Source organism: Felis catus, chromosome B3, assembly GCF_018350175.1.
Source record: "Felis catus isolate Fca126 chromosome B3, F.catus_Fca126_mat1.0, whole genome shotgun sequence".
In the NCBI taxonomy this organism is placed as follows: domain Eukaryota; kingdom Metazoa; phylum Chordata; class Mammalia; order Carnivora; family Felidae; genus Felis; species Felis catus.
In genome coordinates, this window is record NC_058373.1 from 45,808,650 (window position 1) to 45,830,462 (window position 21,813).

General features: G+C 37.6%; 1 protein-coding gene across 8 annotated transcripts in view; it reads right to left on the reverse strand.

The window, feature by feature from the left end:
- Window positions 1-21,813, reverse strand: part of MINDY2 (MINDY lysine 48 deubiquitinase 2) — an 82,206-nt gene that overhangs the window by 8,617 nt on the left and 51,776 nt on the right. For 6 of the 8 annotated variants that reach the window (XM_019832350.3, XM_019832349.3, XR_006599187.1 and 3 more), the window contains exons 6-9: window positions 20,873-21,015; window positions 13,998-14,093; window positions 4,843-5,016; window positions 1,765-1,959 (exon numbers count right to left, since the gene is read on the reverse strand). In XM_019832350.3, coding sequence (XP_019687909.2) covers window positions 1,765-1,959; window positions 4,843-5,016; window positions 13,998-14,093; window positions 20,873-21,015 — 608 coding nt within the window. The remainder of the gene's footprint in view (window positions 1-1,764; window positions 1,960-4,842; window positions 5,017-13,997; window positions 14,094-20,872; window positions 21,016-21,813) is intronic. The other 2 variants (XM_003987101.5, XM_011282904.4) reach the window with 2 other exon arrangements.

Sequence of the window (21,813 nt, forward strand, 5' to 3'; positions counted from 1 at the left end):
TCACACCTGTCAGAAAGGCTAAATTAAAAAAACATAAGAAACAACAAGTGTTTTCAAGGATTTGGAGAAAAAGAAACCCTTGTGCACTGTTGGTGGGAATGAAAATTGGTGCAGCCACCGTGAAAAACAGTATGGAGGTACCTCAAAAAATTAAAAATAGAAGTAACCTATCTATGATCCAGTAATACACTACGGGGTATTGACCCAATGAGTACAAAACACTAATTCAAATGTATACATGCATGCCTATGTTTACTGCAGCATTATTTAAAATAGCCAAATTATGGAAGCAACCTAAGGGTCTATCAGTAGATGAATGGACAAAGAAAATGTGCCATAGGAGCGCATGGGTGGCTCAGTGGGCTAAGCATCTGACTTCGGCTCAGGTCATGATCTCATGGCTCATGAGTTCGAGCCCCATGTTGGGCTCTGAACTAGCAGCTCAGAACCTGGAGCCCGCTTCCAATTCTGTGTCTCCCTCTCTCTCTGCCCCTCCCCCACTCACACACTGTCTTTCTCAAAAATAAACATTTTAAAAATGTGGTAGATAAATACAATGGAATATTACCCATTAAAAAAATGGGAGTACCTGGGTGGCTCAGTTGATTGAGTGTCCAACTTCAGCCCAGGTCATGAACTCACGGTTCACGAGTTTGAGCCCCGCATCAGGCACTGTACTGACAGCTCAGAGCCTGGAGTCTGCTTCAGATTCTGTGCCTCCCTATCTCTCTCTGCCCCTCCCCAGCTCATGCTCTATCTCTCAAAAATAAATAAAAACATTTTAAAAATGAAATCTTGGGGGGGCGCCTGGTTGGCGCAGTTGGTTGAGCGTCCGACTTCAGCCAGGTCACGATCTCGCGGTCCGGGAGTTTGAGCCCCGCATCAGGCTCTGGGCTGATGGCTCGGAGCCTGGAGCCTGTTTCCGATTCTGTGTCTCCCTCTCTCTCTGCCCCTCCCCCGTTCATGCTCTGTCTCTCTCTGTCCCAAAAATAAATAAAAAACATTGAAAAAAAATTTAAATTTAAAAATGAAATCTTGGGTTGCCTGGGTGGCTCAGTCGGTTAAGTGTCCAACTTTGCCTTAGGTCATGATCTTGCAGTTCATGAATTCAAGCCCCAAAATGGGCTCTGTGCTGACAGCTCAGAGCCTGGAGCCTGCTTTGGATTCTTTGTTTCTCCCTCTCTGTCCCTTCCCTGCTCATGCTCTCTCTCAAAAATAAACATTTTTTAAAAATTAAAAAAAAAAATGAAATCTTACCATTTGCAATAACATGGATGGAGGTAGAGAGTACAATACTAAGTGAAGTAAGTCAGAGAAAGACAAATACCATATGTTTCACTCATACATGGAATTTAAGAAACAAAACAAATGAACAAAGAAAAACAAAGACAAAACAAAATACTCTTAACTATAGAGAACAGAGATGCTTCCCAGAGGAGAGGGGGATGGGGGAAATAGGTGAAGGGGATTAAAAGAACACTTAGCTTGATGAGCACTGAGTAATGCATAGAATTGTTAAATCACCAAATTGTACACCTAGAACTAATAGAACACTATGTTAACTCTACTGGAATTAAATTTTTTAACTGAAAAATCTTGCCCTCAGAATCTCAGGAAAAATAATTTTACTAAATAAAAAGTATATTAAGATAAACACAAACTTAGGACAATGCCATAAAATCCACAGGTGCTAACATGCTAATGTAATTGAAGAATCAATACCTAATTTAAAATACTTATCTTGGCATGAATCCTAGCTTTTACCTGGGCCTGTGGAGAAGCAGAAGCAGCAGCTGCTGCTGCTTGTTCCTGTTCCTGGTAATATTGAGAAGCCCGTCTATCCTCCTCTTCTTGGAGTTTCTTTGCTAGTTCCAAATCACTGATTCCTTCGGGTATTTGTTCCCAGTTGATCTCTTGGCTCTGCTGTTCTTGTTGTAGAGATAATGCCATAAGATAGTCCTAAGAAATTAAATTATAAACCTCTTTAGCCATGAGATTTCACTCAAGAACTGATAAGTGTAAATGCAGAAGTTGTACCTACAAAACTATGAGAATGGCTTTTAAAAAACATACCAGAGCTTAAATATAAAAATTAAAGCTATCTAAGTGTTTGAGAGCTACAATTTCAGGGATGCTGCCATTGTTCTAAATATTCTTGGAATTCATTTAAAATTATTTCTAGAAGCAGTATATAAAGCATTCAAGAAAGCTTTAAAAACAACTCCCCTAGGGGTGCCTGGGTGGCTCAGTGGGTTAAGCATCCAACTCTTGATTTTGGCCAACTCTTGATCTCGGGTCTTGAGTTCAAGCCCTGCACTGGGCTCTGCAATGGGCATGAAACCTACCTAAATGAAAGCAAAACAAACAAAAAAAAACAAAAAAAAAACAATTCCCTAAAAACCAAAACCAAAAAAAAAAAAAACAAACCCTCACCAAACTCCCCCTATGGGTGCCTGGGCTCTGTCTAGAGCATGCACCTCTTGATTTTGGGGTTGTGAGTTCAAGCCCCATGTTGGGCATAGAGCCTACAAACAAAAATAAAATAAACCTTGCCCGGTTTATGAAAGAAACACATCTGCAGAAAATTGAAACAAAATAAAAAAGCATAAATAAGTTAAAATTGCCATATCATTATGCAAAGATAACTTTTATTAACAATTGATATATATCCACCTAGCTTTTTCTACATTAACACACAAACTCAAACACATCTTCCAACCCCATTTAATGTCAAAAAACTTTTTTTTTTAAATAAGAATTTCCCCAAATCATTTATTAAATGGTCTTCCAAAACATGATTTTTAAAGGCAACAGTTTTCCAACATACAGGCATATTCAATTACTTAAACACCTTTTCCTCCCATCTCCCACACACCCAAATTATTTCCTCTGAGAAAAAGTGATGCATCTTCGGCTGAAAGTTGTATAATCTGGGGCGCCTGGGTGGCTTAGTTGGTCAAGCACCCAACCAGCTCAAGTCATGATCTCACGGTTTTTGAGTTCAAGCCCCATCTTCGACTCTGCTGATAGTTCAGAGCCTGGAGCCTGCTTCGGATTCTGTGTTTCCCTCTCTCTTTCTCTGCCCCTCCCCGCTTGAGCACGTGCACATACACACACTCTCTTTCCTTCAGAAATAATAAATGAGTAAACTTAAAAATACTTAACACCCACATTCATTAAGAATTAGTACTGAATGAAACTTGACTACGCTGTTTATCTCTCCCAGTCTATCCTCAAAATAAGAGAATATTAACCACCCACAGAAGATATCTAAAAGGTGGTTATCTGTGAAGACCTTGGACTATCTAGCATGAATATCTTACTAATATGAAGAATTTGTCCTTCAAATTTTTCTCACTTCTTCAAACTGCTCTTTGCCAAGTCCCTAGGTCTTAAATCCACTCTTTCCTTGCTATTTCTACAGACAGTATCACGTATCTTTTTTCTCACATCTTACATCTTTACTACTGTAGCAATCTATTGCCTTACCTTCATTCCCTCTGCTCTGATATTTTTTATATATAGTGTTAGAAAAATCTTGCACATTTCTCAAGTAATATATATATTTTAAATAGCCCCATAAAGCTTCTGAAGGAAAATGCGTACGTTGATTATTATAGCTGTTTGGATAGTTAACTTCCAAAAGTCCAAGAAAGATTAGCATCTTTGAATCAAGTATTCTTCTGTGCAACTGCCATTATAGAGGATGACATATAATAGTTAATTGGTCAAATATCGGCCTCTGTTAGACTATAGAATTGTGAGGATTGTACTATATGATTTATCTGTGAGTCCCCAGGAGCTTGTTAATAGTACCAGGAATACAAGAGCTCAGTGAATATTGGCAAAAAGAACAGTCTATCTTATCTACTTAAATTGTTATCAGCATCTGATGTTATCAGCATTAGACTCATGTGCCAACTGTTCAACATGACCAATTTTCTGCCTCAGTCAGGGAAGAAGTCATATCACTGTTATACTTCCAATAGTAAACACTCCTATGGCTCCAAGCCTGCCAACCTATAGCAGGCAAAGATCTCATCTGTCTCACTTCTTAATGAGAATTCTACTCACTTGAGCAGCACTTGTTGTAAATGTCTGCTTACCTTGGACTCTAAGACTTCATACGTTTTACTTTTTACCCACTGCATGCTATCTTCAAGACTCTTTTTTCTACTTTTTCTGACTACCCAAATATATCTTAAATCTGTACTCATCTCATCTCTAACGCCAGTGCTCAGCCATCATCACCTCTCGCTTGAATTGCTAGTCTCCACTTATACCTGTGTAATTCCTATGCATTCTTCACATAGCAGCCTTTAAAAAAGGTAGATCATCTTACTTCCATGTTTAACACTTGCCGTATCTTCCCTACAATTAAAATAAAATTCAAACTCTGTACCATGACCTTCACAATTCAATATACACTGGCCTTCTGAACCAAAGTGTAGAGTCAATGTACAACACGTAAAATGATCATTTACCGATTTAGAAAATGTCAGGAAAATTTCACAAGCATATAAATGAATAAATCTTTAGTTCAAAAGTTTTGGATAACTGAATTCACATTTGAAAGGAGAATTTTAATTTTTTTTAAGTTTATTTATTTACTTTTGAGAGAGAGAGACAGCACGAGTGGGGGAGGGGCAGAGAGAGGAGAGAGAGAATCCCCAGCAGGCTCTGCGCTATCAGCGCAGAGCCTTATGCAGGGCTCGAACTCATGAAGCTGGGAGATCATGACCTGAGCCAAAACCAAGAGTCGGAATGCTTAAATGACTGAGCTACCGAGGTGCCCCAAAAGGAATGAGCATTTTAAATGATATGAAAAGAAAGCAAATCTACCTGATCTATCTGATCCTGTTGTCCTCTGTATACGGTTTCAGGATCTGAAGGAGGCCGCAGATGAAATTCTGAGTCACAGAAATTTCCATCACCATCCACATTGTGTAGGCTTTCCCAAACAACTTTTTCTTCTGTAAGAAACCCCTGGTCTGTTACCAGCAAATACAGTAGACCCTTAATAAGAAAGAAAAAAGACTGTTAAATGGATCAAAACTGGTTAATATTTATGGGAAATTTCATCATCTGTATGTTTATAGCATATTAATGATTCCTAGTAGTTAGATATAATTAATGGCAGACAAAGTAGATATCTTATTTGTTCACTGAATTAAGTCAACCTGGGTTTGAATATAGTTCATAATTGGTATACTATAGTATAATGACATTTGGGAAGCTGCTGGCAAACTCAACTACCACATGACTTATAAATAGCCTTTGGGGGTATATAATCTCATTTTATATAACAGAAATAGAATCTACAAGTTCCTTAAAAACATATCAGGTAACAAATGTTACAAAGTCACAACAAAATGATATCACATTGCCTGCTTATTAAAAAAATTAAGCTTATGACTAACCTAATTCATACTAATTTTTTCTTTTTCTGCACCATTAGCTGTTCTTCTTTTGTATACCAACAGTACTTGGTACTTATTTCTATTATAGCACTGAATCACACTGTGCGACGATTGTGTTTCCCTGCGTCATTCCCAGACTACATTTTTAAATGTCTGTATCTCTGGGCCTAGAGTGGGGTGATCATAAAGTTGAAACCTAAATTTACTGAATTAATTAATGAATTCATTTGTATTTATAGTCACTACCACAGAATTTAGTACCGACTTCTAATTTTTCATATGGATTAGCTCTAAGTCCAATCATATGTAAAGTGTCCCTAGTATTCCATGTAAGGCTTAGAAGCCATTTTTCCTTCATATATGCCAAGGATATGGCTTTCATTTTACTTGCTCAGGGTTCCCACTGGTTAATACAGTACTTATTACTGCACAAGATTCATGCTTTTCATGTTATTTCATCACAATTAATCTTAGTAATTAAGAAACTCCTTTAAAGAGTTTGGTGGTAGGGTTAGAGAAATCATTGAATAGATCCACAACTATACGGTCAACTCATCTTCCACAAAGCAGGAAAGAATATCCAATGGAAAAAAGACAGTCTCTTCAACAAATGGTGTTGGGAAAACTGAATAGCAACATGCAAAAGAACGAAACTGGCCTCTCTCTTACACCACACACAAAAATAAATTCAAGATGGATGAAAGACAAATGTGAGACAAGAAACCATCAAAATCCTAGAGAACACAGGCAGTAACTTCTTTGACATCAGGCTGTAGAACTTCTTACTAGATATGTCTCCTAAGGCAAGGGGAAAAAAAAGGAAAAACAAGTAACTGGGACTTCATCAAGATAAAAATCTTCTATAAAGTGAAGGAAACAACAAAACTAAAAGGCAACCTTCAGAATGGGAGAAGATATTTGCAAATGACGTATCAGGTAAAGGGTTAGTATCCCAAATATATATAGAACTTATACAACTCAACACCCCCCCCCCAATAATCTGGTTAAAAAATGAGAAGACATGAATAGACATTTCTCCAAAGACATCCAGATGGCTAACAGACACATGAGAGAAGATGCTCAACATCACTCATCAGGGAAATACAAATCAAAACCACAATAAGGTATCACCTCACACCTGTCAGAATGGCTAAAATTAACACAGGAAACAACAGGTGTTGGTGAGGATGTAGAGAAAGAGGAACCCTCTTACACTGTCCATGGGAATGCAAACTGGTGTAGCCACTCTGGAAAAAAGTATGGAGGTTCCTCAAAAATTTAAAAACAGAACTATCCTACAATCCAGCAATTGTACCTCTAGGTATTTATTCAAAGGATACAAATATATACATATATATATACATATATATATGTGGAATATTACTGAGCCATAAAAAAGAATGAGATCTTTTCATTTGCAATGACAAGAAATCACTGAATAAAGTCTGAAATTTTATTTATTTAAAAAAATTTAACGTTTATTCATTTTTTTAAAATTTTTTTTTAACATTTATTTATTTTTGAGACAGAGAGAGACAGAGCATGAACAGGGGAGGGGCAGAGAGAGAGGGAGACACAGAATCTGAAACAGGCTCCAGGCTCTGAGCGGTCAGCACAGAGCCCGAGGCAGGGCTCGAACTCACAGACCGTGAGATCATGACCTGAGCTGAGGTCAGATGCTTAACCAACCGAGCCACCCAGGCGCCCCATAACGTTTATTCATTCTTGAGAGACAGAGCATGAGTGGGGATGGGGCAGAGAGAGAGAGGAAGACACAGAGTTCAAAGCAGGCTCCAGGCTCTGAGCTGTCAGCACAGAGCCTGATGTGGGGCTCAAACTACAAACCGTGAGATCATGACCTGAGCCGAAGTTGGACGCTCGATTGAGCCACCCAGGTGCCCCATAAACTCTGAAGTTTTTTAAAAAAACTAAATAATTAGTGTTGAACATTTACTATGTGTCCAGCTCTGTGCAGCACAGCTGTTTCTAAAATATGAAATCCATCCTGTTGTCTACTACTAGTTACATCCAAGAGTTAGCTCTACATAGCTCTGATTAATTTATATCGTCATTGAAATTACTCAATCAACATGAAAGTATTCATAAAGAAAAACATTTTGGCATAAATAGTTTAAAGACTTCACTTTAAGGAAAAATTAAGTCCAGGCTCTTTTTTTTTTTTAAATCAAGTAGGTTCCAATTAATCAAATATTTGAAGACCACCATATGCTCAGTATTATGCTAAGTGCTTGAGGATTCATATCATGGAAAGTAATGATCTCTCCTTACTTTGTATTGGGTACCCTTTTTTGTGATTCCATAGAATGCTGCATTTACCACTATCATAGCACTTTACACATTGAACTGTAGTAGTGTGTCTATTTACTTCTCTGTCTTAATGTATTTCAAGCTCCTTGAGGACCAGAGGCATGTTTTATTCATCCATGCATCCTCATTACTTAACATATTTTTAATGCCCAGTCAGGGTCTACTTTGTCCTAAAATAATTTGATAAAATAATTTAAGAGAAAACCTCAAAGTTCTTTCTAGCCAATATTCCACTGTTGAATAAATCTGACCCTTCTATACCTATACTTGTCACCGTACACTTTAACATATCATTATATTATACAATATTGAGATTTTACAATTTGTTTTATGTACATCATATATTAGAATGGCTACTAACTAGGAAAAGAAACCACAGTCTTACTCTCCAAGGACACTTTAAGATAGGTAAATTCTGGGGGTGCCTGGGTGGCTCAGGTGATTAAGCATCCAACTCTTGATTTTGGCTCAGGTCATGATCTCATGGTACATGAGCCCTGCACTGGGCTCTGTGCTGACAGCACGGAGCCCGCTTGGGATTGGCTCTCTCCCCCTATCTCTGCCCCTCCTGCACTCATGCTCACTCGCTCGCTCTCTCTCTCTCTCTCTCTCTCTCTCAAAATAAATAAGTAATCTTAAAAAAAGTTGGTTAAGTGTCTGACTTCAGCTCAGGTCATATTCTCACAGTTCTTGAGTTCGAGCCCCACATCGGGTTCTCTACTGTCAGCACAAAGCCTGCTTCAGATCCTCTATCCTCCTCTCTCTGCCCCTCCCACACTCTCTCTGTCTCTCTCAAAAATAAACATTAACAACAACAAAAAAGATGAGTAAATTCTGGGAGGGTTTGTTGAAAGCCATTACCACCCATAGCATATGAATATTTGTAAGCTTAACTAAAATGGTGTCTCTTTCTTGAAATAGATGTCCTGTCTTCTCATGGACCATCAGCCTCAATTTCTTCCTCTTTTAGATCTTGACATGTATCAAAAAAGTCTGTTACTAGTCCCCTGTCAACAATGCTGGTTATTACTCAACAGTTCCTTTATATAATTGCACTGTAGAATAGCAAAGTATGTATTAATTAGTACTGAATAGTTTAGGCCCATTTGTTCCTGAGAGTCTACAATTAAATCACCATCAAGAGTATTTCTTGCTTATATATCCTAGCACTTTTCTTCATTATCTAGTCAAAGCATTCTTTTCTAAACCTTGACTCTTTCTCCCAATCTTACTCACTAGTCTCTAAACACTAATTTTTAAAAAAACAACAAATACAGGGGCACCTGGGTGACTCAGTCAGTTAAGCATCTGACTCTTGTTTCGGCTCAGGTCATGATCTCACAGTTCATGAGTTCGAGCCCCACATCTGGCTCTGTGCTGACAGTGCAGAGTTTCCTTGGGATTCTCTCTCTCCTTGCTTTCTGCTCTTTCCCTGCTTGTGTTCTCTCTCTCTTTCTAAAAAAAATAAACAAACATTTAAAGGGCTCATGTCTATCATGGGAATACTGCTCAATATCATCATCATTATTAAAAGAAAGAAAATAATGCATACAAGATGCATATATTAAATTCTTAAATTAGGTATTAATGTATACAATGTATAAGTCTTTTGTTATATGAAAATAATAAATAAATGACATTAGATAATTTTCATAATTTTTTTACCAACTAGGCAATTGGAGTCTGGAAAACAGTATGGAGGTTCCTCAAAAAGTTAAAAATAGAACTTCCCTACAATCCAGCAATTACAGTACTAGGTACTTATCCAAGGGAAACAGGTGTGCTGTTTCAAAGGGGCACATGCACCCCAATGTTTATAGCAGCTCTATCGACAATAGCCAAAGTATGGAAAGAGCCCAAATGTCCACTGACAGATGAATGGAAAATGAAGATGTGGTATATATATATATATACAATGGAGTTATTACTCAACAACCAAAAAAAATGAAATCTTGCCATTTGCAATAATGTGGATGGAACTAGAGTGTAATATGCTAAGTGAAATTAGTCAGAGAAAGACAAATATCATATGACTTCACTCGTATGTGGAATTTAAGATATCAAACAGATGAACAAAAGGGAAAGGAAGCAAAAATAATAGAAAAACAGGGAGGGGAACAAAACATAAGAGAGTCATAAATCTAGAGAACAAATTGAGGGTTGCTGGAGGGGTTGTGGGTGAGGGAATGGGCTAAATGGGCAAGGGGCATTAAGGAAGACACTTGTTGGGATGAGCACTGGGTGTTATATGTAGGGGATGAATCACTGGATTCTACTACTAAAATAATTTTTGCACCGTATGCTAACTAACTGGGATGTAAACTTGAAAAAAAAAATTAAAACAAACAAAGAAAACTAGGCAATTGGATCACCAAAGACAGAATGAAAAACTATTTTATCTCAAATACCCTGATAGGGGTGCCTGGGTGGCTCAGTCGGTTAAGCGTCTGACTTTGGCTCAGGGTCATAATCTCACAGTTTGTGGGTTCAGGCCCCAAGTCAGGCTCTGGGCTCTGTGCTGACAGCTCAGAGCCTGAAGCCTGTTTTAGAGTTTGTGTTTCCCTCTCTCTCTCTCTGCCCCTCCCGTTTGTTCTCTCTCTCTCTCTCTCTCAAAAATAAACATTTAAAATAGCCTGATAAATTAGTTCTATACAGACTATGATTTATTTGTATTAACAACATACATGACAATGTCATCATAATTTGTAAATTGATAAAATAGAAGAAAACTTGTCAAATGTATAAACAAATTATGTAATTCCAGCCTTTAAATATGGTGGAAAGCACTGCCAAATATATTTTAATTTTTTTTAATGTTTTTATTTATTTTTGAGACAGAGAGAGAGACAGAGCATGAGCAGGGGAGGGGCAGAGAGAGAGGGAGACACAGAATATGAAGCAGGCTCCAGGCTCTGAGCTGTCAGCACAGAGCCCGACGGGGGCAGACTGTGAGATTATGACCTGAGCTGAAGTCGGACACTTAACCAACAAGCCACCCAGGCGCCCCAACACTGCCTAATATTTTTGGTTGACAAGCTTGGATTCAAATTACTTAATGTCTTTGGGCTCTTCTTTTCTTTATTATGAAGTGATACAGAGTAGGTTTAACCAGAAAATTTCTAAGATATTTTATAAATTGAAAGATGAACTTTACTTCTACTTAACAAGCATCTCTCTTATCTACAAATAGCTTTCTTATCCATCCAGAGAGGCAGAGCTGTTGAGTGTGGGCTTGAAAGTCAGACTGGAGGTGCTTACACTCTGAATGGTCTCGGGCAAGTTACTTAGTGCCTTTAAGCTTATTCATTCAGTTGTAAAGTGGGAGTAATAACATCCACTCCTCAGAAGCTGTGAAAATTAAATGAGATAATACATTAAAGTGTAGCACAATGCAAGGCACATAATGCTAGTTGAATATAAGATTCAATTCATGAATACCACCTAAATCTATCTCAAAATTTCTGTAGCTATCACCTTTTCCTGTCTCCCATTTAGGAGAAAATCTCTCTGCCTACACTGTAAAATCTATCACCTATCTTAGTCTGTTTCTACATTCCTCACCCCCATCCCCCTTAAAAAATTTTTTTAATGTGACAATTTTTGATGTATCAGCCACCTTAAAAAAAAAAAACTAGGGGCGCCTGGGTGGCTCAGTCAGTTAAGCGTCCGACTGCGGCTCAGGTCATGATCTCGTGGTCCGTGAGTTCGAGCCCCACGTTGGGCTCTGTGCTGACTGCTCAGAGCCTGGAGCCTGTTTCAGATTCTGTGTCTCCCTCTCTCTCTGACCCTCCCCCGTTCATGCTCTGTCTCTCTCTGTCTCAAAAATAAATAAACGTTAAAAAAAAATTAAAAAAAAAACAAACTAAATTTTGGGGCATGTGGTTGGCTCAGTTGGTTAAGCGTCCAACTTTGGCTCAGGTCATGATCTTGCAGTTCATGAGTTCTGTCCCACATCAGGCTCTGTGCTGACAGCTCAGAGCTTGGAGCCTACTTCAGATTCTGCGTCTCCCTCTCTCTGCTCCTTCCCCTGCTCATGCTCACACTCAGTTTCTCTCTCTCTCTCTCAAAAATAAACATTAAAAAAATTTTTTTTTAAATTTTTTTTTAACATTTATTTATTTTTGAGACAGAGAGAGACAGAGCATGAACGGGGGAGGGGCAGAGAGAGAGGGAGACACAGAATCTGAAACAGGCTCCAGGCTCTGAGCCATCAGCCCAGAGCCTGACGCGGGGCTTGAACTCACAGCCCACGAGATCGTGACCTGAGCTGAAGTCGGACTCTTAACCAACTAAGCCACCTAGGCGCCCCTAAAAATTTTTTTAAATAACTAAATTTAAAAAATTCTAAATTAATTGAATTTTTACTTCAACATAGCCTTCTATGGAAAAAGACAAACCCCAGTATAGTCTTAGTCAAAAAGAACAGAGAATAGATTTATTTAATATGGCCTTAGCACTTATTTAGAACTGTATCTCCTCCTAAACCACTTTTTGCTTCTTATCCCTAAATGTAAAGTAAAAATGCAAACAAAAGCCAACCCCAAAAATCCTGGTTTTGATATACTCCACAGAGATATCAGTAATTAAAACCAAGAGGTACAATAAACAGTTATGAGGGGCGCCTGGGTGGCTCAGTCGGTTGGGCGTCTGACTTCGGCTCAGGTCATGATCTCACGGTCCATGAGTTCGAGCCCCGCGTTGGGCTCTGTGCTGACAGCTCAGAGCCTGGAGCCTGCTTCCAACTCTGTGTCTCCCTCTCTCTCTGACCCTCCCCCGTTCATGCTCTGTCTGTCTCTGTCTCAAAAATAAATAAACATTAAAAAATAAATAAATAAATAAATACATAAATAAATAAACAGTTATGAATATAAAAGACATGGATATGAAGGCTGACATGGATAAGGGATGATTAAGAGGACGTCACGAAAAAAAAAAAAAAAGAGGGTGTCATGATGGGGAAAGAACTACACAGATGTCATTATATAAACCAAAGATCTAGAAGCCAAGTGATCTATAAACAGCCAAGGAATTAGTAGTTTACCTTACTCAAGAGCAAGCAGAATGGAGAAGGATCATAAGAATAAAATGGAATAATTAAATCTTACGTATATAATTATATATATAAGAATCTAAAAGTCATGATTATATAGACAATATGAAAAGCAAAACAGACCTACAAAGGTCTGTTTCTACTAAAGAGGTAGTTTATTTACAACTCATTTTTATACTTTCAAATTTCTTGCCTGGATAAAAAAGTCATCTTACTACCTGGAACCACAGGAATGGCACTGAAAGCATCTGCTCTCTCACTAGGGTGGGTCTCTTCCTGCTGCTTTTAGATCCTAATCTAGTTATGCTGATGAAAAGCAAAGATCTTCATAGGATCACATACTCAAAATACGGATTTGCCAAGATGATCTGCCCAGTTTAGTTGTACAAGATTAAGTGGTAGTACATGGAGCAAAGTAACATAAGAGATAGCAGAAATTGGGGGGGTATATGTTACTTGTTCCTGATGGACAGATGAGGGATGAAGAGTTTAATGAAGGAATCACGGAGAGTGTTATTACAACAAATAACTAACAAGAGCTGTACTTGATTACTTTGCTAGCAATAGGAATAAACAGCAAAGGTACTTGTCCAGGATTTAGTAATGGTAAATCACAAAACTAGGAATGATAAGAGGACTTTCCAGTAACAGGAAGTCAATTAATATCTATGGTTAGGGAAAATGTCATGAGAAGCTATGCAATAAAAACCACAGATCATGTTATGTTAGATAGTTGGGAAGTATAAGGTCGATTGGTAGACAGTATTCAGGAAAAAAAAAAAACAATATCAATTTGACTAACCCATCTATTGTGACTGTGCAATGGCAGAAGGCCTAATAAATAGTCTATGAATATGGAATCATAAAGTTAGTAAAGAGAATACTTTGTCGAGGTACAGGTTTTAGAAATATCTATAGTCTTCAATGCTTTACATAGAGTCATCAAAAAGTTTAACCTAACAGAGAATTTGTCCCTGCCTCTATTCAGTGCCTAAAAAGAGGAGTCAGAACAAGGATGAATACTAGAGACATTAAAATACTAGAGACATATACCTTCCCTGTGGTCAAATAAAAGTCCTAGCTCATATGTCTCTAGAGTTTGAAAGACTTTAAATGAAAAAAGATTTTTACACATCAATTAGAGTTTAGTAAATTCCTAAAGAAATAGTACAATCAATAAAACAATTGTAGATGACAACCTTTCCTAGGTAATCCTTTGCCCTATGGACTTCCTCCTTGTAGAGCTTGGTCCGGGGATGATACGACATGGGTATCAGAAAGCATAAAGATCCTTTCTGCAAATCACAGTAAAAAAATAAGCCCCACAAATAACAGAGTTACAGACATGTATGACATTACCAATTTATTATTGGCATTTATATAGTTTAATACTCCAGAATTTATTATTATAGGCTCCTAGTTATAGACACCATTTATCTGTAGTAGAAAGTATTCTATCCCTATGTTAAATTTATTTTTTGTTGAAAGTATATCTGGAATTCTGTGGGATCAACTGTATTTATATTATAGGTATTCCAAAGAGTTCACAGGGGTAGGAAGATGAGAAATGATCATTAAATATGAATGCATAAAATGGCCCTAAAATCTGAGCGTCTTCAAAAGTGAAATGTCATGAAGACCTAATGTAGTATTAAAAGCAGCCATATCTTATTTGAAAAAGCAGCTTTATAATTTTTCCTTGCTTATATCCTTATTAGATCAGACTCCCTGGGGCTCAAATTTATAAAGAACTACAGAAATTCTAACAACCCAGGAATTAGTGGTAGAGAATAATAGTTTCAATGCTGAACACGTTTAATAGAACAAGGTCACAATCTTATATCCTATTTCCTTCTCAAGCTAATGGATGCCATGATGGAGGAATGCCTTTCCTAAACTTTATATTAAGTATTCTATTTTAGGGCTTTTAGCTCTACACCAACAGCCAAAGAAATGTTATAGATTTTGTTGTAAATCAGTTGATCAGCCATTGGGTCAATGAGGAGGGAAAATGTCTCAGACTCTTACGAAGAATGTATTCATTAGGTACTCTGCCAGACGTAAAGCAGTGTCTTATTTATAGACACTCATGATTGGAAAGATAGTTTAATGGGAATACAGGAAATAGGACTGAGAGGAGTATAATGAGACATAAATAAATATGTTCACAGGCCCGTAAGATTCCTAGAAAACACAAAATTGGCATGATATTAAAATAGACTTACTTCACCAAATGTATGTTCCTTGATTAGACCCTGGTTTGAACAAACCATCTATAAAGCCATTTGAAAGATAAATGGGAGACTTGAATACGGCTTGGGTATTAGATAATACTAAAAATAATAGTTAATTTTGTTAGATGCAGTAATGGTACTGTGATTTGAAAGAAAAAATGTCCTTGTTTAGACATGTATATTGAAATATAAGCAAAAATACAAAAATAGATGAAAACAGTAAATGTCAAACTTGTTGAAACTGATCAGTATAATAGGCACACATTAAATTAGTCTCATTTTTCTCTAAGTTTGCAGTTTTTCATAATAAAAAGCAAAAAAACCAGTGTTACGGTTTCAGTTTGGTGGTCACTATAGTAAAAAAGGGAAAGTAAGTATTTCCCTTAGTGACTGGCCACCAAGATTGTTGTTCCAATTTATTTCTTCTGTAAAAACAGGATTACCTTAGTAGAGAATGATGTTCCTCAATTCCTTTGCTTGTCTATTCTTTATTGTACCCACTTAAAGTCCCAAATGTAGAATAGTAAACTAGCTACCTTTGCTTTGCCTATACTCTGATGAATACGTCTACAGAAAAATCATCCAGGAGGCATATTCACGTAATAATTACCATCCTCAATTTCTCCGGTTAGAATTTCCCCCCAGGTGCTATAAAGACTATTTCAAACTACCTCCTTCAAATCTGGAACCAAAATTACCTTCTCAGTCTTAGTAAAGGATCTTGCCTTCCAAACAACACAGAAACTAGAAGCATTCAAACAGTAGCTTTCTCTAGTTCCTGCCACCAAATCTATAAATTTACCCGTAGCTGTACTCATAATCTATTCCTTCCCTCCTTTACAATGAACAGATCTCTTTTTCAATCACAGGTTAATCCCCTTCACCTGTGAAAACTTCTATCCTATCTCACCTTCTTAGGGGCCTTCTAACATCAATTATCTCCTCTCCTGAATCTTCAAGCTTTCTCACTCTATTGAGTCCAAACATGACCAAGTCTCTCACATGAAAAAAACAAAAACAGGGGCGCCTGGGTGCCTTAGTCGATGAAGTGTCCGACATCGTTTCAGGTGAAGATCTCATGGTTTATGAGTTCGAGCCCTGCATTGGGCTCTGTTCTGACAGCTCAGAGCCTAGAGCCTGCTTTGGATTCTGTGTCTCCCTCTTGCTCTTTGCCCCTCCCCTGCTTGCACTCTGTCTCTCTCTCTCAAAAATAAACATTAAAAAGATTTTTTAAAAACACAAAAAACAAAACAAAAAAACCCTCTGGATTCCATATGCCACTACAGCTATGAGCCATTATGTCTATGCTCCCACACAGTTTCAAATAGTTTCCTATAATCTGTTTCTAGTTCCTGACATTCCAATCACTTAGCCAATTCAAATTGAGTTTTTCCTGCTGCCATTCTGTAAAAGATATCAATGAAATCCATCACCAATGGACAGGTTCCCCCCAGTGTTCTCATGTTTCTCATCCTCTCAACAGCATTTAACAAGTGAGATCTCTGTTCTTCTTGAAATACTCTCTCCCCATTGGCTTACATGATACCATACTCTTCAGATTTTCCTTTTCTTTTTTTCTTTCTCAGTCTCCGTTGCTAGTTCATATTCCTTTAGTTGATCCTTAAATGTTGGCACTCCTTAAATCTCTGTCCTAAGCCTTCTCTTTTCTTCTCTTCTATATTTACCTTGTGAATCTCATCCTTTCCCCAAATTACCATTTATACCCCAAAATTATTCCAGTCTTGAACCATTTACCCAACATTTCCACTTGGAGGAATGCCTTGGAAGCAGCTCTAACAGTTCCAAGGCTGATTTCATGATGTTTCTCTTCTCCTCATCCAGTGTTCTCTGGAACACCACCATTTATCCAGTTCTTCACGCTCAGAATCCAGAAAACATTCTTATTTTTTATATCCTAATCACCAAATCTGGTTGATTATATCTCCTAAATGTCTATGGAATCTTTCTACTCTCCATTTCTTTACCATCCTAGTCCAAGTCAGTATAACATCTTACTTGGCCCTGCACAATAGACTCCTAACTGAATCCACATCCACACTTGCCTCGAAGTCCAAAGCACCTTGATGTTGTACAAGGGAGGGGGGCGGGCAGGAAGATAACACATCATCTTTGAAACACTGTTTAGCCACAAAATAAGGTTCCCTGAGAAAAATGTGGAAGCAGAGAAACAGAATGTACACGTTCTATGAGTTATCATTATCTCACAGAAATGTATACTTAGTCCAGAAATAGACACATGGTAGAAAGTCTTGAGGGGAGGCATCCCTCCCCCAACCACATAGGAACAGTGGGAATACCTAGCTTGACTAGTAAAGGACTTCTGGTCAGGGACATGGCCTTGATAGAAAAGAGAAAAACATCTACAGTTCCGTCTGGAGAGGCTGCATAACCACCACCAATAACAGCCAGAGATCTTATTTTCCCATTGAACTATCTCACTCCTGCTAAGCCAAAAAAAAAAAAAAAAGAAAAGAAAACACAAAGAACCACTAGACCATCAGGAGACCAAGATGTGTTTCTCTTCTTAACTCAGGACTCTATACAAGATCTGGTACTTACCTATCTCTTTACCCTTATACCATGCCTCTTATTTTCTATGCTTCATACAGGCCTTCTTAAAATTCCTTAAAGAGTTCTTTCCTTTCTCAGGGCCTTTGCACACAGGTTTTATATGCTTAGTTAATCTTTTTTTTTTTTTTTTTTTTTTTTTTTTTTTTTTTTTTTTTTGCTAACTGGTTAAACTAAAAGATTCATTTTTCAGTTTAAATGTTACCTTCTCAAGGAAGTTTTTCTTGACATCCCAACTCGGTTCTAAGTCCTGATAAAGGCACCCACAGCATGTTTATGTACCCTTTACATAGTATACCTCAATGGAAATAATAACTATTTGTACAATTATTTAACATATGTTTCTTGACAAACTAGGAGGTGCTTAAATGGTAGGATCCAAAGCTGCCCTGCTCAGGCTGTAGTCCTAGTACCGGCTGAGCACCCAGACATAATCATGTTTAATAAATATTTGACATAATCAGGCTTGATAGATATTTGTAAATGAATGAAGTGTGGACTTGAAGACATCAGATAAAGCAAGACAACTAAGCACTATATACTACCTAGCAAAAATTCTGATTCTGAGGTTTTGGGGCCTTAAATTTCTGAAAAGCATGGATGATTCTGGGCTTGTACCTAGCACACATACGCCTCAAATGTGGGAGCAATACAAATGAATGCCTGCTATAACTAATAAAACAGGAAGCTAGGGCTTTAGAGTATTTTTTTAATTAAAAATTTTAATTCCAGTATAGTTAACACACAGTGTTACATTAATTTCAGGTATACAATATAGTGATTCAACAGTTCCATTTATTACTCACTGCTTAGAGCATTCTTATATAAGCAAACAGAACATTATTTTACACCACTTTGTGCAATTCATTGATTAAAGTGTTGAAGGAAATATGAAGACTTGATTTCTGACTTCAAATCAGCTTACTTTCATTTAGAGAAAGAGGGCACATTTGCAGGAAAAGAAAACTGCACATTTAAATCACCTGGGGAGCATTTAAAAAATACAGATGCTTAGGCCCTACCTCCAGACAGTCTGACTTAATTGAATTGGTGATGGGCTCTTGGGCATTGGTTATTTTTTAAAAAGCTTCCAGGGGCGCCTGGATGGCGCAGTCGGTTAAGCGTCCGACTTCAGCCAGGTCATGATCTCGCGGTCTGTGAGTTCGAGCCCCGCGTCAGGCTCTGGGCTGATGGCTCGGAGCCTGGAGCCTGTTTCCGATTCTGTGTCTCCCTCTCTCTCTGCCCCTCCCCCGTTCATACTCTGTCTCTCTCTGTCCCAAAAATAAATAAACGTTGAAAAAAAAAAAAAATTAAAAAAAAAAAAAAAAAAAAGTTTCCAGGTAGTTCTAGCATACAATCTGGTTGAGAACCACTGGTTTAAGGAGTAAATTTGAAATGCTGCTTTTTTTTAATTTAAAAAATTTTATTTTAATGTTTATTTATTTTTGAGAGAGAGCACAAGTGGGGTTGGGGCCGAGAGATGAAGACATAGAATCTTTTTTTTTTTTTTTTTAATGTTTATTTTTGAGAGACAGAGACAGAGCATGAGCGGGAGAGCAGCATAGAGAGGAGACACAGAATTGAAGCAGGCTCCAGGTTGTGAGCTGTCAGCACAGAGCCTGAAGTGGGACTCAAATTCACAAACCATGAGATCATGACCTGAGCTGAAGTCATACACTTAACCAACTGAGCCACCCAGAGGCCCTGGGAGACACAGAATCTTAAGCAGGCTCCAGGCTTCGAGCTGTCAGCCAGAGGGCTGGCTGACACAGGGCTCAAACCCATGAACCGTGAGATCATGACTTGGGCTGAAGCTGGACACTTAACCGACTGAGCTACCCAGGCGCCCCTGAAATGTTTCTTTTATAAACATCTTTTTTAATGTTTGAGATAGAGAGATAGAGAGATAGAGATAGATCGAGCAGGGGAGGGGCAGAGAGAGAGGGAGACACAGAATCCAAACTAGGCCCCAGGCTCTGATGCACAGGGCCCAATGCAGGGCTTGAACTCATGGACCGTGAGATCATGAACTGAGCTGAAGTCAGTTAAGTGTCCCACTCTTGATTTTGGCTCAGGTCATACATGATCTCATGGTTTGTGAGATCAAGCCCCACATAGGGCTCCATGCTGACAGTGCTTGAGATTCTCTCTCTCCCTCTCTCTCTGCCCCCTCCCCTGATCTCTCTCTCTCTCAAAATAAATTAAAAATAAACTTAAAGGAAAAGGATAGGTGAAATACGGATAGGCTAAAAGGAATGAGATCTCTTCAAATAGGAATTAAGAAGAAATGATAGCAAAAGTGCAGAAATGGGAAAGTATAAAGTGTGTACGAAGATAGAGGAATTAAAAAAAATTTTTTTAATGTTTATTCGTCTTTGAAAGAGAAAGACAGGGTGTGAATGGGGGAGGGGCAAAGAGAGAGGGAGACACAGAATCTGAAGCAGGCTCCAAGCTGTCAGCACAGAGCCCAACATGGGCCTCAAACTCACAGACCTCGAGATCATGACCCAAGCTGAAGTCAGATGCTTAACCAAATGAGCCACCCAGGCACCCCAAAGATACAGGATTATTAATGAGCAGACACACTATATGGCTGAAGCTAAGTGTTGGCAAAAGAGGATAGTAGAAAATACCTTGCATTTTTATCCTCTAGGCACTGAATGCTACTGAACATTTTTGGTATATTACAGACATGATCAGGGCAGTATCCTACCACAGAAGCCTCCCTATAAGTTGATAAACTCCTCATTGGTAGCAGCTGTAAAAATGGAAGAGATGGATGAAGAGATAACAAAAAGGATAAACCAGTAAGATTTTTGGCAGAGCCATAAATGGCATAAGAAGAATTTAAAGTCACACTGATAACTCTAATAATAGTAAACACCATCATAAAGACAAATCCTATTCTTCTAACCTCCTTTAACCCTCAAATATACACATCCATCATTATCAGCAATCCTAGTTCTATTTCTAAGGTTTATGTTTATTTTTTTTCCTAGGAAATAATACTTTTTTAATGCAGTAATCTGTGAAAAAGGGATTGAGACTTAAAACAAAAGCTGATTTGAAGTAACACTTAGATTGTGAATCCATTGCATCCTAAAGGAGTATTTAATAATTACCTTCATAATCTGATGAATAAAAGAATATTATGCTGAATTTGTTTTTATTTTGAAGTAGATCATAAGACATCTCTAAATCCAGCTTCTTTAATTTAGAATAACAATTAAATAGCTATTTCTATATCATACCTTGTATTTGGTCATGGTGCTAAAATGATTATTCCGAAAGAACACACAAAGTTCTCCTTCCTGAACCGTTGAAGTTAGTTCACATAATCCATGGTATGTCAGTTGAGTGGCTGTGTTATTTAGAAACTGCTCAGCTACAAAGCCTATGGAACCAATGCATAGTATTAGATGGAAGAATAATTTCAAAATTAATAAGTTTTTTCTATTTACATTGTGTTCCAAGTATGAAGAATGGCCAATCAAAGTAAGATTTTCCCTAGTATAACATGATTGACTCCAAATTGAAGATTCTTCTTTCTAATTTTGGTATGGAAGATGTGTCTATAGACATTCTCCATCGTAAAGAAACAGTTATGTGAAATTCTTTTTAACAATAAGTGTATTTACTAATACTTCACCTACTTCCAAAAAGGATTTCAGGCACTATTAATAAAAGATAGAGACACAATAAAACTAAAAATCATTCAAACAAATAAGAAGGCAAGAATTATCAACTTAAAAAGTAGGTAGGAATGAAAGATGTATATCAGTAGCTACTTTCCCAATGGAAAGGTGTTGAGAAATTAAAAGTAGCCTTAACAAATTGAGTTGGTTTTAAGATGCTAACAAAGATCCCAGATAATTCTCAGTTCACAAACTGTTCAGTTTTTGTCTTAAAAAACTAAAAGTAGGTGTGAGACCAAACAGAAAACACTGAGATAACTGATGCCAGTTTTATCCTAATAGCCTCCAAACTTACACCACTCATTATGTAGCTATATCAAGTTCAAAGACAGACATGATCATTATTGTTTTCAAAACACAATGAAATATAAAGTTTCTGGGGTTTAGCTGATCTTCATTATTTGTGCACTTTCATATTTGCAAACTCACCTACTAACTAAAATTTATTTATAAATACAAAATCAGTACTTGCTATGCTTTCAGGGTCAATCTTGGAT